General features: G+C 40.5%; 1 protein-coding gene across 1 annotated transcript in view; it reads right to left on the bottom strand.

The window, feature by feature from the left end:
• Window positions 1-14,079, bottom strand: part of LOC103520155 (neuroglian) — a gene marked incomplete at its 5' end in the record, with an annotated part of 15,263 nt that extends 1,184 nt beyond the window's left edge. The window contains 16 exon segments of the mRNA XM_026831389.1: window positions 348-483; window positions 675-945; window positions 1,339-1,528; window positions 1,854-1,972; window positions 2,834-3,115; window positions 5,075-5,166; window positions 5,344-5,521; window positions 6,156-6,273; window positions 6,391-6,483; window positions 6,891-7,048; window positions 7,573-7,767; window positions 8,534-8,691; window positions 9,327-9,438; window positions 10,133-10,258; window positions 12,052-12,123; window positions 13,964-14,079. Coding sequence (XP_026687190.1) covers window positions 348-483; window positions 675-945; window positions 1,339-1,528; window positions 1,854-1,972; window positions 2,834-3,115; window positions 5,075-5,166; window positions 5,344-5,521; window positions 6,156-6,273; window positions 6,391-6,483; window positions 6,891-7,048; window positions 7,573-7,767; window positions 8,534-8,691; window positions 9,327-9,438; window positions 10,133-10,258; window positions 12,052-12,123; window positions 13,964-14,079 — 2,416 coding nt within the window.
• Between the last annotated feature and the right edge of the window lie 921 nt (window positions 14,080-15,000).

The raw sequence follows: 15,000 nt of genomic DNA, 5'->3' as shown, positions 1-15,000 counted from the left end.
TGTCGGGAAAAAGCCTGGTTAGCTTGGTTGGTAGAGCGTCTGCCTTGTAAGCGCTAGGCCGCGGGTTCGATTTCTGCCCGGGCCGATTTTATCGTGAACGGATACTGTTCGTTCTCGGAAAGGCTGGTCTTTCTCCTATCCTGTCTTCTTTCTGTCTTTGGTTTCGAGACAATAGGACTTTAGCAGTTACAATTACTATATATTTGTAATATTTTATTATCTTATAAGATGTTTATTACCTTCTTGTCATATATACCTATATCAATTATTGTTACAAAATAAATAAAACATAAAACAAACAATTGCCTCTATCAAACCTCTTAAAAATAAAAGTCCCGAGTGCTTACCGTCCAGCTGATAACCAAATTGTTAGGCGTACTACCACGACCTTCTACATTGTCCGGGTTCTTGAAGGGTACGTCAGGTTGAGTAGTACATACTGACGAGTGTTCTCTTTCAGACTGCCCCTCAATTGGAATAAGTTACTAGTGCTATTATAATCCTACAAATTAAAGTCATGAGTGCTTACCGTCCAGCTGATAACCAAATTGTTAGGCGTACTGCCACGACCTTCTACATTGTCCGGGTTCTTGAAGGGTACGTAAAATAAATACTTAGACCTTGGCAGTTACAGTTCACTCTATCAAACCTCTTAGGAAAAAATAAATACTTACTCTGCTCCATCCCCTGCCTTGGTATAACCCGCCAGATGGATTCTATACTTGGTCGAGGGTTCGAGTCCCGCCAGCTTAGCTGAAGTTGTCGTGGGGTCCGAAATGTACGGGAGACGTTCCAATAACGGCCCCACCTTGGTACCCTTCACGGACTGGTATTTGATTTTGTAGCCCATCAGGACCCCGTTGGGCTGTTCGGGTTTGACCCACTTGAGATAGAAGGCTGACGAGCCCAATGGTATTGCCTCGAGAGACTGGACAGTGCCCGGGACTGAAATTAGAGAGAGGTTTTTTTTTAGGACATACGTACCAGAAGATGTAGGGCAAATTTCCAAATCTTACATTGTTAATGTACCTTTGTACTACTTTCGCATTACTTCAAGGCATATTCTTTTATATCCATGCCTATCCAGGAACGTAAAATTTTGGTCAGAAATTTCCGCCCAGGCCGGGATTTGAACCCAGCGCCTCCAGGTTGAGAGTCAGCCACAGAGGTGGACTTAGGTACATTGTATTAAAATCACCTAATCCTGTACTCCTTCTCTCTTCGATTTCGGGACGATAAAACTTCTGTAGTAACAGTTACAGTTCCCTCTATCAAAGCTTTTAAAAAAATCAACGTGCTACAGCCGCTGACTAAAAAAACAAAACCTTATACACCTACCTCCCTCAGGCGTAACAAAACTGATGATTTCACTAGGGGGTCCGTTGTACGCGCCATTGAATGCTAGTACGCGGGCAAAGTTCTTGGAAGCGGGCACAAATTTGTCCACCTCGGTCGTAGTAGATTCTCCCTTGTTGACGATAAGTTCCCGTATACTACCTTCACCGTCCTTCTCTGTCCATGTTTGTACCTAGAATAACACAGAATATGATTCATTTGATTCATGTTTGTACAAATTTATTTATAATATACAAGCTGTTGTACCCGTGCTTCGCCACCACACATCCCACACAACACCACACACATCATATATCGCACACTCCACACACATTTACACCAAAAAAATTTTTAAAAGGGGAAAAAAAAAAAAAAAAAAAAAAAAAAAAAAAACAACCAAACAAACTTAGGTCAACCATCCATATTCTGGCCTCACTCGGCGTAGCTTAACATAAATTGACCGGAAAACTGTGCCATGAAGGACATGCAATTAGTCTAGAATGACTTGTTATACCTACCTTGTATCCTCTGAAGTGACCACGTAATGACTGGGGTGACACAGGGTTCCAACTGACTACGGCTTTCTTGGCGTCTATGACTTGTATCAGGGTGAAGTTAGATGGCGCCTCGAGCGGTACTGAAAGCAAGGAAATGAGATGTGATAAAATGGGTAACCCATGTATGCCAGCCTAGTTTGCTTGAAGGTAACGGCTGACTTTCTCCTAGTTAGCTTAAATAAAGGCCAGCCTGTAGGTAGTGATGGGTCCTGGGTAAATACACACTGGGTATTTTAAAAAAAAAGAAGAAAAATAAACAAAAGACATCGTCACTTGATTTTTTTTTTTTTTTAATTTCCCGGGCAAAATTCGACTGAGGCGCTTCACAATTTTAGCGGCAACTTTGTGAACCAAGACTGATAATGATGTGCGGCAATTTTTGTTTATTAAAAAAAAAAAGTGGTTTCATCATTATTTTATTATGTCTATTCTATTGCAAACCCTTCAAGTTCAAGATGATAACCTTTAGTTATCATTATCAATAGGAGATGGAAGATGGGGTCTCTAAAGAACTTTAGAGCTTAAAATTGAAAATACCCGAGTATTTATAATTCAATTCAATTTATTTTTATTGTACATAATATGACATTATAAAAATTGGGTATTTACCCCAAAAATAAGTACCCGGGTATTTACCCATCACTACCTGTAGGTCAAGGGTTTGATTTAAACTCGGAGGGAGCTTTATCATGAACAGGCAAGGTTCGTACTCGGAATTTAATTACACTACGCCGAATTTTACGAATCAATTGACGTGGGTGGACTCAAACCACCAACCTCCGGATGCGAAGTCCACCGTACGAGCTACTATACCACTAGATTAAATTACATTGAAATAGGGAGTCTTTTCCGATGAAATTAGTGTGTGCGGAAACCAGTGTGTAGGACCATTGCACCCCATTATTGTAACTACACTATATCACTAAGGTTGGTTATCCTACCTTGTACAGTAAGCGTAGCCTGGGCCTCAATAAAGTCCAACTCTGTCTGGGCTCGGCACGTATACTGCCCGGAGTCTAACTCCGAGCTCTTCGTGACGGTGAGTGAGTAATCGTTGGACTGCACAAAGCGAGGCTCAGACTCGAAATCTATAGGCTCAGAGCCTCGCAGCCACACGATGGATAGCTTCAGACTCGGGTCGGACACGGCGTTACATCGGAACGTGGCAGACTGGCCTGCTTCTACTTCGTAGTCTTCGGGCTGGTCTGTGATGTGCGTGTGCTCTGCAAATGAAAATGAAATGTGATTATGGCATTAAAAAAAAAAATCAAAGGATTCGACTTTAATCCGAGAAAGTGTGATTCCGGCCAAGTGATTCTAAACAGAACAGAAAAGAGTATATAATCAGAAGTAACATCAGTGGTCTATGGGATAATACCCCATTGGAGTATCACAATAGTCTTGCACAGCGGAGGTCCCGCTTTCAATTCCTGGAGAGGCAGGGAGGGAGAGAGGGAAAAAGAGGGAGGAAGGGAAAGAATGAAAACAAACACACCCATATTTCATGAGATGATTTTTTTAAACTGTAGGCGTAAGCGTAATACATAGAAGATTTCGGTTCGGAGGGAGGGTGAGAAGAGAGAGAAGGGAAAGGGATTGTTGATGAAATACCAAGTTTAATTTGATTCGGCAGGAGAAGATGGAATCAGAGAAGAGCAGGGAAAGTGAGAGAGAAAGAGACAGAATTAGGGGGAGAGAGAGGAAGGGAGATAAGGGAAGACGACGTTATTAAGACAATAATCAAAGTCAGTGGCGTAGCGTCCATGTAGGGCGTGTATGGCGGCCATACACTCTAAATTTACTCAAATACCTACCCTTAAATATTGACTTTAAATATTTATGAAGAAGCATCTGCATCACTTATGTAGTAATGTGCATGGTGATGGAAATTAGTGCCCTACACGCCTTACACTTGACTTTAGACCACGCTACGCCACATTACTTTGATTCAAAGTAATAAACATACAGTGTAGGTCATGTCTGTGGCCGGAACGTTCTCAAACACCGCTTCCCAGGTATCCGGAGTGAAACTGGTGTTATACTGGATGGTATAGTGAAGAATGGGGGCGCGATTGTCTCCCATAGGGTTCCATTGGATAGAGGCGTCCCTCTTGTTACATGTGACTTTCTGTAGGCGAGGTGCGTTCGGTACATCTGAGGGAAAATGGGGAGAGGATTATCAGCAAAAATCTTATCTTCAAGTGTATCTTAAGTTCAAGTTCAGTAATACGGCTTGAATACGATCAGTAATACGACTTGAAGCAATGCGAAGTGTTTCCGAGGTACCTTTGTTTGTTGGGCTTTTTTTTTTTAAATTTTAGTTTTTCTTTCCCGCCTTTTCGTGATCAAACTATTGTAATACATAATCATGAATGTTATTCGATTTTAATTACACTACGCCGAATTTTACGAATTAATTGACGTGGGTGGACTCAAACCACCAACCTGCGAAGTCCACCGTACTAGCTACTATACCACTGGATTAAATTACGTTGAAATAGGGAGTCTTTTCCGATGAAATTAGTGTGTGCGGAAACCAGTGTGTAGGACCATTGCACCCCATTATCTGGGGGAGAAAAAGAAGGAAATGAAAATAGCCCGTGGTCATCTCTCCAGAATTCCAGATAGATAATTGGAGGACATGGTTAGCCCAGTAGTAATAGCCCAGTAGTAACGCGCTTGCTATGCAGAAGGTCCCGGGTTCGATGTCCACCGTCAACAAAAATTTGCACTCGTTTTTGATTGCAAATATTTCAACGGTTTACTTTCTGGTGTTCTCGTGTTGACCCAGAACCTAAATGGGAAGTTTTGTGTCTCTTCTCGCCCCCTCTGATGAGGCATACTACGGGATGGGCATGCTCCGACACAGACCACACGAGTAAAAAAATCAAAGGATTCGACTTTAATCCGAGAAAGTGTGATTCCGGCCAAGTGATTCTAAACAGAACAGAAAAGAGTATATAATCAGAAATAACATCAGTGGTCTATGGGATAATACCCCATTGGGGTATCACAATAGTCTTGCACAGCGGAGGTCCCGCTTTCAATTCCTAACAACAAAGTTTTTCGGCTTTGTGCTTATAAAGAACTGCACCTAGACATGTCAGTTTTTGAGAGCACAAGATTCCGAAAGGCCAGATTCCTTCCGATTTTCATGTCCCTAGTAGAATTCACAGACTTACCTTTAACGGTGAGACTTCCACTGCCTTGTGCGGTTCCCAGTTTGTTCCTAGCAAAGCATGTATATTCTCCCGAATCTGCAAACGCAACGTCCCTGTGAAACATAACGATTCAGAAATCAATGATAATATCATTTTGCATTTTTGGTCAATTTATTAGAGAAAGCAGCATGTCAAGAGACGTTGGGCATGGTTGATATCCGGATGGTTTACCATCTGGGCAATGGGCTTTCATTTTTTTTGCTGTTTTTTCCAAGGACAAATCTCCTTACGTTATTTTGAGATCCCCGGTTTCCAGAATGGTATATCGTCCTCCAGTAAGCTCCTTCTGGTTGTGAATCCAGTTGACTTCAGGCTTGGGGGCACCAAACACTCTGCATGTCAAGACAACTGTTTTGCCGTCCACTGTATACTCGTCTTTCGGTGCTTCTGTGATTTCGGGAGCGTGAGCTGAAAGTACATAGGAAAAATTAGTTTACTGTTAAAAATATTGTTACAAGGTATAGTAATAATATCCATGAGCTTGAATCAAAAGCTTACTTTGTTTTCATGTTATTTTGCTGTATTGTTTGTTGATTCAAAAATAAATATGAAAGTATTTACTTGAAAAAAAAAAAAAAAAAAAAACAACTATTGATGGTTAAGGTTGAGCCCATAGTCTATTTAAATCCTTCAAAAGGTGATGCTCCTTTGAATGAGGTCTAGAAATGATAGTCAAAGTGATTTATTTGCCAGCCTATTTAGCTTGGTTGGTAGCTCGTCTGAATCGTAAACGCTAGGCCGCGGGTTCGATTCCCACCCGGGGCGAATTGTATCCTGAAGGGATAATGTTCGTTCGCGGAACGGCTGGCTTTCTCCTATCCTGTCTTCCTCTTCGATTTCGGGACGATAAGACCCTAACAGTTACAGTTCCCTCTAATGTATCCTACATAGCTACCTACCAGATTTCAGATAACTTACCTAGTACGTTCACATACACATCCTTCCTGTCTTCCTCTTCGATTTCGGGACGATAAGACCCTAACAGTTACAGTTCCCTCTAATGTATCCTACATAGCTACCTACAAGATTTCAGATAACTTACCTAGTACGTTCACATAGACATCCTTATACACATAACCCAAACTGTTGGTAGCATTGCACCCGTAATTTCCAGTATCAGACTTCCTTAGGTTCTCGATAGTAATGCGATTGGGTCCCACCTGAAAATTGAAAATAAGATTAGAATTTGCCAGCCCAGTTAGCTTGGAGGGTAGTGCGCCTGCGGCGAAAGCGTCAGGTCGCGGATTCGGTTCCCGCCCAGGGCGAACTTAATCCTAAACAGGTAAACCCAAACTGTTGGTAGCATTGCACCCGTAATTTCCAGTATCAGACTTCCTTAGGTTCTCGATAGTAATGCGATTGGGTCCCACCTGGAAATTGAAAATAAGATTGGAATTTGCAAGCCAAGCCTAGATAGATTGAAGGGTAGAGCGTGTCTTGTAAGCGTTAGGTCGCGGATTCGGTGCCCGCCCAGGGCGAACTTAATCCTAAACAGGTAAGGTTCGTTCTCGGAACGGCTGGCTTTCTCCTATCGTGCCCTGCTTCTCACTTCGATTTCGGGACGATAAGATCTCCGTTGTTACAATTCCATTAATCCATCTTTTGGGGCAGTTGCGCCTACACCTAAGCCCCAGGATGGGCTTTTTGTGTATGGAAGTTCCCTCAAACCATTTCTTTTTTTCTTTTGCTTTCTATTACCCTTATTTTTTCATTATTCCCCCCCCCCTCTCATTAATCTTTGTGTACATCAACCCTTGGCGGCACAGGTCTCACTTACCTTGCGGCGTGGGTTGGGAGGTGCCTGGGAGATGGGTTTACCGTTGTGTACCCAATGGATCTCCGGCTCTGGTAGACCAGAAGCTTTGCACTCGAACGTAACAGTCTCTTCTTCAGCCGCGTTGATAAACTCCGGCTCTACAGTGAAATAAGGAGCGGCTGAAACACGAGGGAAACAAAATAAATAGTGTTAATTGATCGAACGATGCGAGATCCCAGTTTTGTATGACTCGACGATTTTTTTTTTCTTTTTTCTTTTGCTATAAATATTATCTGGACTAATCGATTTTGGCTGTCAAAAAATATACAATACATACAGATAATTTGGACTTTGGTTCGCTTTGACTATGCATGAAAGGGCTTTATAGGGGATTCTTTTCTGACTAAAAATAGAGATACTTTCTATTATTTCTTTTGCTATAAATATTATCTGGACTAATCGATTTTGGCTGTCAAAAAATATACAATACATACAGATAATTTGGACTTTGGTTCGCTTTGACTATGCATGAAAGGGCTTTATAGGGGATTCTTTTCTGACTAAAAATTGGGATAAATCAATCTGTGCTGAAACTTTTGGCTTCCCTACTGCTATCTTCACACTGATGTACCTTTACGTAAAGATTAAGTTTTCTGAGAACGTATGGTGTTCCTAGCTTCACGGCTTCACGCTTTAAACTTACCCAGTACAGACAAGTCTATGCTGTAACTCTTGGCCTCTCCCACTCCATTGCTCACTTCACACGTATAAGATCCCTGGTCCGAGAACTCGACATGTTTGATGATCAAACTCTTTCCGTAATTGCCCTGGGATATTCGATCCGACGGGTTAATAGGTACCCCGTCCTTGGACCAAATAGTTTGAGGTAGAGGCGTACCTGGAAACGAAAACGAGTGTCGGAGAGGGTTAATTTGAGAAACACTTTGTACCCAAGTCTCCAAGAGCCTATGGGAAATGGTCTGGATATATAGGGTACATTCTTTTCTACCATACCAGCAGGCTGCAATTTGCCATCATATGACAAAGGATACCAATTTGCCAAACTAAGGATGAGTTAATGAATAAAGGAACATGGAATGGAATACGAGTATTCTTGTTTACACAGCCAGGATTTAATAATAAATTTCAATGATTTCATCACTGGTTTTATTTAAAAACTAATCTGACAACCTCCTAGACTTGGGACTGGAATGGAAAGTCACGTGCCATTCGAGGTACAGTAACGACAATAAATAAACTTGGCAATCGCACCTAAGTGATTAAATTATTTCCCTGAACAGATCATCACTGTACCTGGCAATTCCCGCACCATACAGGTTGTCTATTCTAGTTCATCCCTGTTTCATCACTAAGGCGCTCGCCTGCTAAATAGCAAGGCGTGGGTTCAATCCCGGCCGAGGTAAGGAACATTGTCCCAACATTATTCAAATTTAAGAATTCGTGCACAATAATAGTTAGTACTTAGGGTAAAGGAATTTTTTAGTCCTGTTCAAACCGTTTAAAAGGGACCCTTTCTTCCAGGATAAAAGGGATTCAGTCCTATTCAATCAGTATAGTAGCCTACAAATGAGGTAAAGAGACTCTTCAGTCCTATTTGAGCAGTATAAAAAAATAAGCACTATTAATATTCTCTCCCTACTCACCTCCAAATATACAGAACAGCTCCACCTTCTTATTCCTCAGTGCCACTTCCTTCTTCCGTGTCACATATTGCTGTTTGGGCGCATGTCGGTTCTGAGAGGCTGAAATCCCCGTAGCTATCACATTGAGAAGGATACGGTTTCCTATCTTGTATTCACTCCTGTGGGAAAATAAAGGGAAGATTCATGATTAGTGATATGTATGTCATCATCAAATCTTAAGTCGTTCCAGAAATGGTTCGACTGTGAACAAAGCCTCTCCACCATGTTCTATCTTTGAACTTTTCTTCGTTTATTACAGTTGTTGGATCTAAACCTCTTTTTTCAATGTTTTTATGGATCATATCTATTCATCGTAGTCTTGGGGGTCGTCCAAGACTACCTTCCATTTCCAGATGAAAAATTCTTGAAGGAATACATATGTATTGGGGGAGAAAAAGAAGGAAATGAAAATAGCCCGTGGTCATCTCTCCAGAATTCCAATGAGCACACGTTGTCAGGTAGAACTGACTCTATCAGGTATTAGAGATTGAACGCATTTCACTATCCTTATCCTTTAGGAAGGAAAATGTGCTGAAATTTTCGAACTTTAGTTTTTAATGCCAAAACACGTTTTTAGGCCCCTGGTTCATTCAGCATTTAATACCTTGACTGCCACACCATTTTTGATTGTTTATTTCATACGCCAATGGTAATTTTCGGTCTCATTCGCCCTGTGTCATGGGTATTTTTGTGAAAATAGTGAAAAAATCCAACTTTACGTTATGATGGGTATTGCTGAGAAAATCTTACTTACCTTACCTTACCAATAGGCGCTACAGCCCGGGGTGGGCCTTGGCCTCCTCCACAACATTCCTCCAGATTCCACGATCCTTGACCGCCGCAACCCATCCAGTGACCTTCATCACCTTCAGATCACCGTGAACCTGGTCCAGCCATCTAAGACGAGGTCTTCCTTTTCTTCGAGTTGCGTGTATCGTGGCGGTCATTATCTTCTTAGGCATTCTTGTCTCTTCCATTCACTGGACGTGTCCGTACCATCTGAGCCTTTGTGATTTGATGAACTTCACTATATCCTCTCCTTGCAGGATTTCCAGGATTTCTCGATTAGTACGGATACGTCAGTCTTCCTCACTTACTCGAACTGCACCATAAATCCTTCGTATTATTTTCCTTTCGAAACAGGGAGGATACCAGCTTGAATTCCCCTTGCCAAAGAAATAGCAAAGACTGAGTGCGAAGGATATCCACTCGTAAAATTTGTAGTCAAAACCAAATGTCAGCCCAAAGCAATCACGCCTAGCCGCTGCGTTGGGAAGATAAAGGGTCCTGTAACTTCTGGGACATACTGTATATGGCTTGAACGTTGTCTGGGACGTTAAACAGGAAGTAGACCAGCCTGGATTCCCCTTGCTAAAGAAATAGCAAAGACTGAGTGCGAAGGGCATCCACTCGTAAAATTTGTAGCCAAAACCAAATGTCAGCCCAAAGCAATCACCCATGTTAGGGCTGATTGAGAGGCTGACGAAAAACGCCAACCCCGTCTGTACACGGGAAAATGCGAAGAAAAAGGAGAGGAGGTAAAACAAAATATCAAAGTACAAACCTGTATGAGCCAGTACACGTTAGGCTTAGGCCAACCATCAGGGGGTTCACACGTCAACTTGTACGGCTCTCCCTCATTGGCGCTCACACTCTGGGGAGGTTCATCTTTGAAACTGTTCAGTTAAAAATCAAAGGATTCGACTTTAATCCGAGAAAGTGTGATTCCGGCCAAGTGATTCTAAACAGAACAGAAAAGAGTATATAATCAGAAATAACATCAGTGGTCTATGGGATAATACCCCATTGGGGTATCACAATAGTCTTGCACAGCGGAGGTCCCGCTTTCAATTCCTAACAACAAAGTTTTTCGGCTTTGTGCTTATAAAGAACTGCACCTAGACATGTCAGTTTTTGAGAGCACAAGATTCCGAAAGGCCAGATTCCTTCCGATTTTCATGTCCCTAGTAGAATTCACAGACTTACCTTTAACGGTGAGACTTCCACTGCCTTGTGCGGTTCCCAGTTTGTTCCTAGCAAAGCATGTATATTCTCCCGAATCTGCAAACGCAACGTCCCTGTGAAACATAACGATTCAGAAATCAATGATAATATCATTTTGCATTTTTGGTCAATTTATTAGAGAAAGCAGCATGTCAAGAGACGTTGGGCATGGTTGATATCCGGATGGTTTACCATCTGGGCAATGGGCTTTCATTTTTTTTGCTGTTTTTTCCAAGGTTATGGGATAAAAAAAAAATAATAATAAAAAAAATAATAATAAATAAAAATAAATCAAAGGATTCGACTTTAATCCGAGAAAGTGTGATTCCGGCGAAGTGATTCTAAACAGAACAGAAAAGAGTATATAATCAGAAGTAACATCAGTGGTCTATGGGATAATACCCCATTAGGGTATCACAATTGCACAGCGGAGGTCCCGCTTTCAATTCCCAACAACAAAATTGGGAATATTTCAAAGCCTATAAAACGAGAAAAAGACTTTGGTCAGTAAAAAAAGTATGCAACCTTGAAGGAGCTACCTACTTAAATTTTATCGAAAAAAATTTCGCCTGCGGCGCTGTCATTTTGTGTTCTATAGAAATGTATTGGGGGGAATAACTATACTCGTCTTTTACACGTATTTAATTGACACATGACAAGCTACAGGTTACGAGGTTACGTTACATACTTCGCCTGCGGCCCTGAAGATTACACCTTTGATAAGTCTGCTTCTCTTACTATTGTAGACCAAAATCTTCAAAAAATTCGCCTGCGGCGCCAAATTTTGCGTTTTTGATAACTAAGTTTTTTTTTTTTTAAATTAGAGACCAAAATTTTCGTCTGTGGCCATAAAAATTTCAATTTCGTTAATTCTGGTTGTCAAACTCATTACATTACTCACTCCTCTGATTTCGCTGTGGAAGGGAGAATCGTTTTCCAGTTTCTACCCCTTGCATTCGACTTGAAACTATAAAGACAACTTCCCTCCACAACTTGTGGAGGGAAGGCTAAACTAGTGGAGCCAAATAAATACTTATGCAAAGGAAAAATAATGCATTTTGTTCCGTTACTTTTTTGCTTTTATTGCAACAATAATGTCACGAGCAAAGCAAAATCGCGTTTGGAAAGGTTTACAGTTTGTTCTAATTTTAGCACATGGAAAGTTTTTTTTTTTTTCCAAGTTTCGCGAAGTATTTTCCTAAGTCCCACGTCACAAAAGACTTTTGGCTTAGGCAACTGGGACCGTTCATTCCAGATATTGAAACAGGATGCTTTTCCAATGCTGAATTCAGTATCTCATCTCTTATCTCATATGGGACAATAAGGACACACAACAGGATGGTATTTTATCTCGAAATTTCACCTATACCTACATATTCCATTTTGCTTGCGTCCTTCTCTTCCACCATGTGGCAAAGAGGTATAAACCACACTTTCAAAGAATGACCAAGGAGGGAGGGAGAGGGCTAGAAGTTCTGCCTTGCGCACCAGCACCGAATTCGAGGTGGCAATCCCCCACTCGTTCTCGGCGAAACACTGGTATTGCCCTGCGAAACAAAACATGAAATAGGAAAGTGGTTATTAAAGTGTAATGTAATCACTAGAAGAGGCATTATTTACCACCTAAAACTAAGAGTCCTATATTAATCAAATTGCCAAATAGCCGTAGATAATCTTAGATTCGTAGAGCTTAGCACACTTTCGGGGCCCTTGGCCTTTCGCTAAGGTTGCATAGGTGAGATTTGAACCCACACCCTCTTGTTTACGAGACGATCTTGCTTTTATTGCAACAATAATGTCACGAGCAAAGCAAAATCGCGTTTGGAAAGGTTTACAGTTTGTTCTAATTTTAGCACATGGAAAGTTTTTTTTTTTTTCCAAGTTTCGCGAAGTAAATTCAGCTTTGTCCTCATTTGTCTTTTTGTCGTATAATCTAACTTGAGCAAAAGGGATCAGCATAATTCCACGTACATATTTGGTTTTATCTTTTCGCAAATTTTGTAACCTCCCTTTCTCTGATAATCATTTTCGAAGCTCCATGTCAAGAACAAGAAGTGAATAGTCTACATAACTACATAAGAAATCTCGACGTTACAAGTTCAACCTGATGCAAAATACAACAACCCAATTCAATAAGCGAATTGCAAAGAGCGAAACTATGCACATAGTTCGCAACAATAACACAGATGACGCCCAAGATATAAAAAGACATGATATGCCATAAAGCAATAACGAACATGATCATAATGATACGGGAAATATGTGGGTCAATGTAAACCGAGCACCCACCACATGTGAATCTCATTAATGGGACAGGGGCGTAGGTTGAGGGCTTTCTAATCTTTATGGCCACTTTCACAGTCACTGCAATGGGTATCATGCTGAATATTTAAGAATTAGCATTACAATTTGCACTTTGCTTGACTGATCGAAATTAGTAAAGAGCAAAGTGTCAGTTTGCACTTTACCTGAGGGTACACAAGGGATTGTCTATCTATCCTGGAATTTCTGGGGGGTTGTTTATTCGCCACATTTTGATGAAACTATAAGTGGGAATAATAAATCTGTCTGTTTGAAATCGTCGTACCTATCTACCTATTTAAAGAAGACAAACCAAAGTGAATAGCTTATTGACCATCAAGTTTTTGTGAATATTATGAAAAAACATCTCCGCCTCTGATAACATGACATGTCCAGTTTCATTCAATGTTGTTTACATTTTAATTATTACTCCATCACAATTATTAGATGAAATTTTTGCCAACAAAAATATTCACCATAGGGCGGAACAATATCAAAGACATTATGATGTATGTGTATGTCCAACGAGATTCGAGCGTAGAATATAAAATAATAAACGCTCCAAGGTTCTTTTTTATTTCAATAAGAAATTCTCGAATTATTACATCGGTACTTTTTTCCCATAAATTTGCTACAAAAATATTCACCATAGGGCGGAACAATATCAAAGACATTATGATGTATGTCTAACGAGATTCGAGCGTAGAATATAAAATAATAACGCTCCAAGGTTCTTTTTTATTTCAATAAGAAATTCTCGAATTATAACATGGGTACTTTTTTCCCATAAATTTGCCGTTGACAATGTCAAACGTATATGCAGTGCATATCAAATGCCCTTTTATTTCTGGGCACATAGCACGAAGAACTATAAAATAGGTACTCCAGCAGTCCAGCTGCAGGGGAAAAATCGTACCGTTTGGCCTTTCCTCTCTCTCTCCCCTCCCTTCGCGGGAAAGGCAAAATATATACCAATTTTATTTAATATAGGCATTTCCTCTCCCCCTATCTTTGAAGGTGAAAGATAAAATAAGAAAAGTAATAGAACAAATTTATTTTAGTTTAATTTCAGGAATAATTTCTTACCGAAATCTTCATCTCTGGGTTTGGAAATGACCAGAGAACCTCTACCTCGTTGCTGGGATATTCTGTCGTCGTAGGCTTGATAGTCGAACGGTTTCCCGTTTTTCATCCATCGATATCTGAAATCAGACAAGACAAAAATACAAATGATTAGTTAAGGCAAGAAGAAGATTGTCCAAATGTCCAAGTTATACTTAGGTTTGAACAGAGATGAACAGAAGACGCGAAATCCAAGAGTTCGATGACCGTTTATGCACAAAACATGGTATGAGGGTAGCTATTTCTCAGTTCATCTTATCCCCCCACTCTTCAAAATTTGGAAAAATCAAATTTCATTTCCTTTCCTCTAATCTCACTTCTGCTTCACTGCATTGGCGGCGTGCCATCAATTTAATTTTAAAGCATTGCACGCCGCCATGGTTTCAGTTCATCTTATCCCCCCACTCTTCAAAATTTGGAAAAATCAAATTTCATTTCATTTTCTTGATAATTACAACAAAAGATTTTTCCTAAATGGAGGAAAATTGTATTCCGCTCCAACGAAGCTGAATTGAAGGGAGGCTTTTAGTGAAATGTTAATTCAATTCCAATTCACTTTTCCATCGAATGCCATTCCCGCCTAAAATGTCACCAGATTCCACTTCAATTCCAATGCAATTTTCCATCGAATGCCATTCCCACCTAAAATGTCATCAACTTCTACCGTGCATTCTCATTACTCTCACAGGGTGTCTACCAGACTGGAAAACCGGGAAAACCGGGAAAAGTCAGGGAATTTCATGGAGACTGGAAAAGTCAGGGAAAAGTCAGGGAATTTCACGAAAAAGTGCCAAAAATCGAAAAAAGTCAGGGAATTTTTCAAAGCCTAAAAAAAAGACAAAGAAAGATTTAAATTAAAAAAGTATGCAACCATGAAGGGGCAACATATAATCTCCCAAAAATTTCGCCTGCGGCGCTGAAATTTTGTCTCTTCATGAAAAAGTTTTGGGAATATTTCAAAGCCTATAAAACGAGAAAAAGACTTTGGTCAGTAAAAAAAA

This window comes from Diaphorina citri, unplaced genomic scaffold, assembly GCF_000475195.1.
Source record: "Diaphorina citri unplaced genomic scaffold, Diaci psyllid genome assembly version 1.1 scaffold3272, whole genome shotgun sequence".
In the NCBI taxonomy this organism is placed as follows: domain Eukaryota; kingdom Metazoa; phylum Arthropoda; class Insecta; order Hemiptera; family Psyllidae; genus Diaphorina; species Diaphorina citri.
This window is presented reverse-complemented; position numbering and strand designations above follow the sequence as displayed.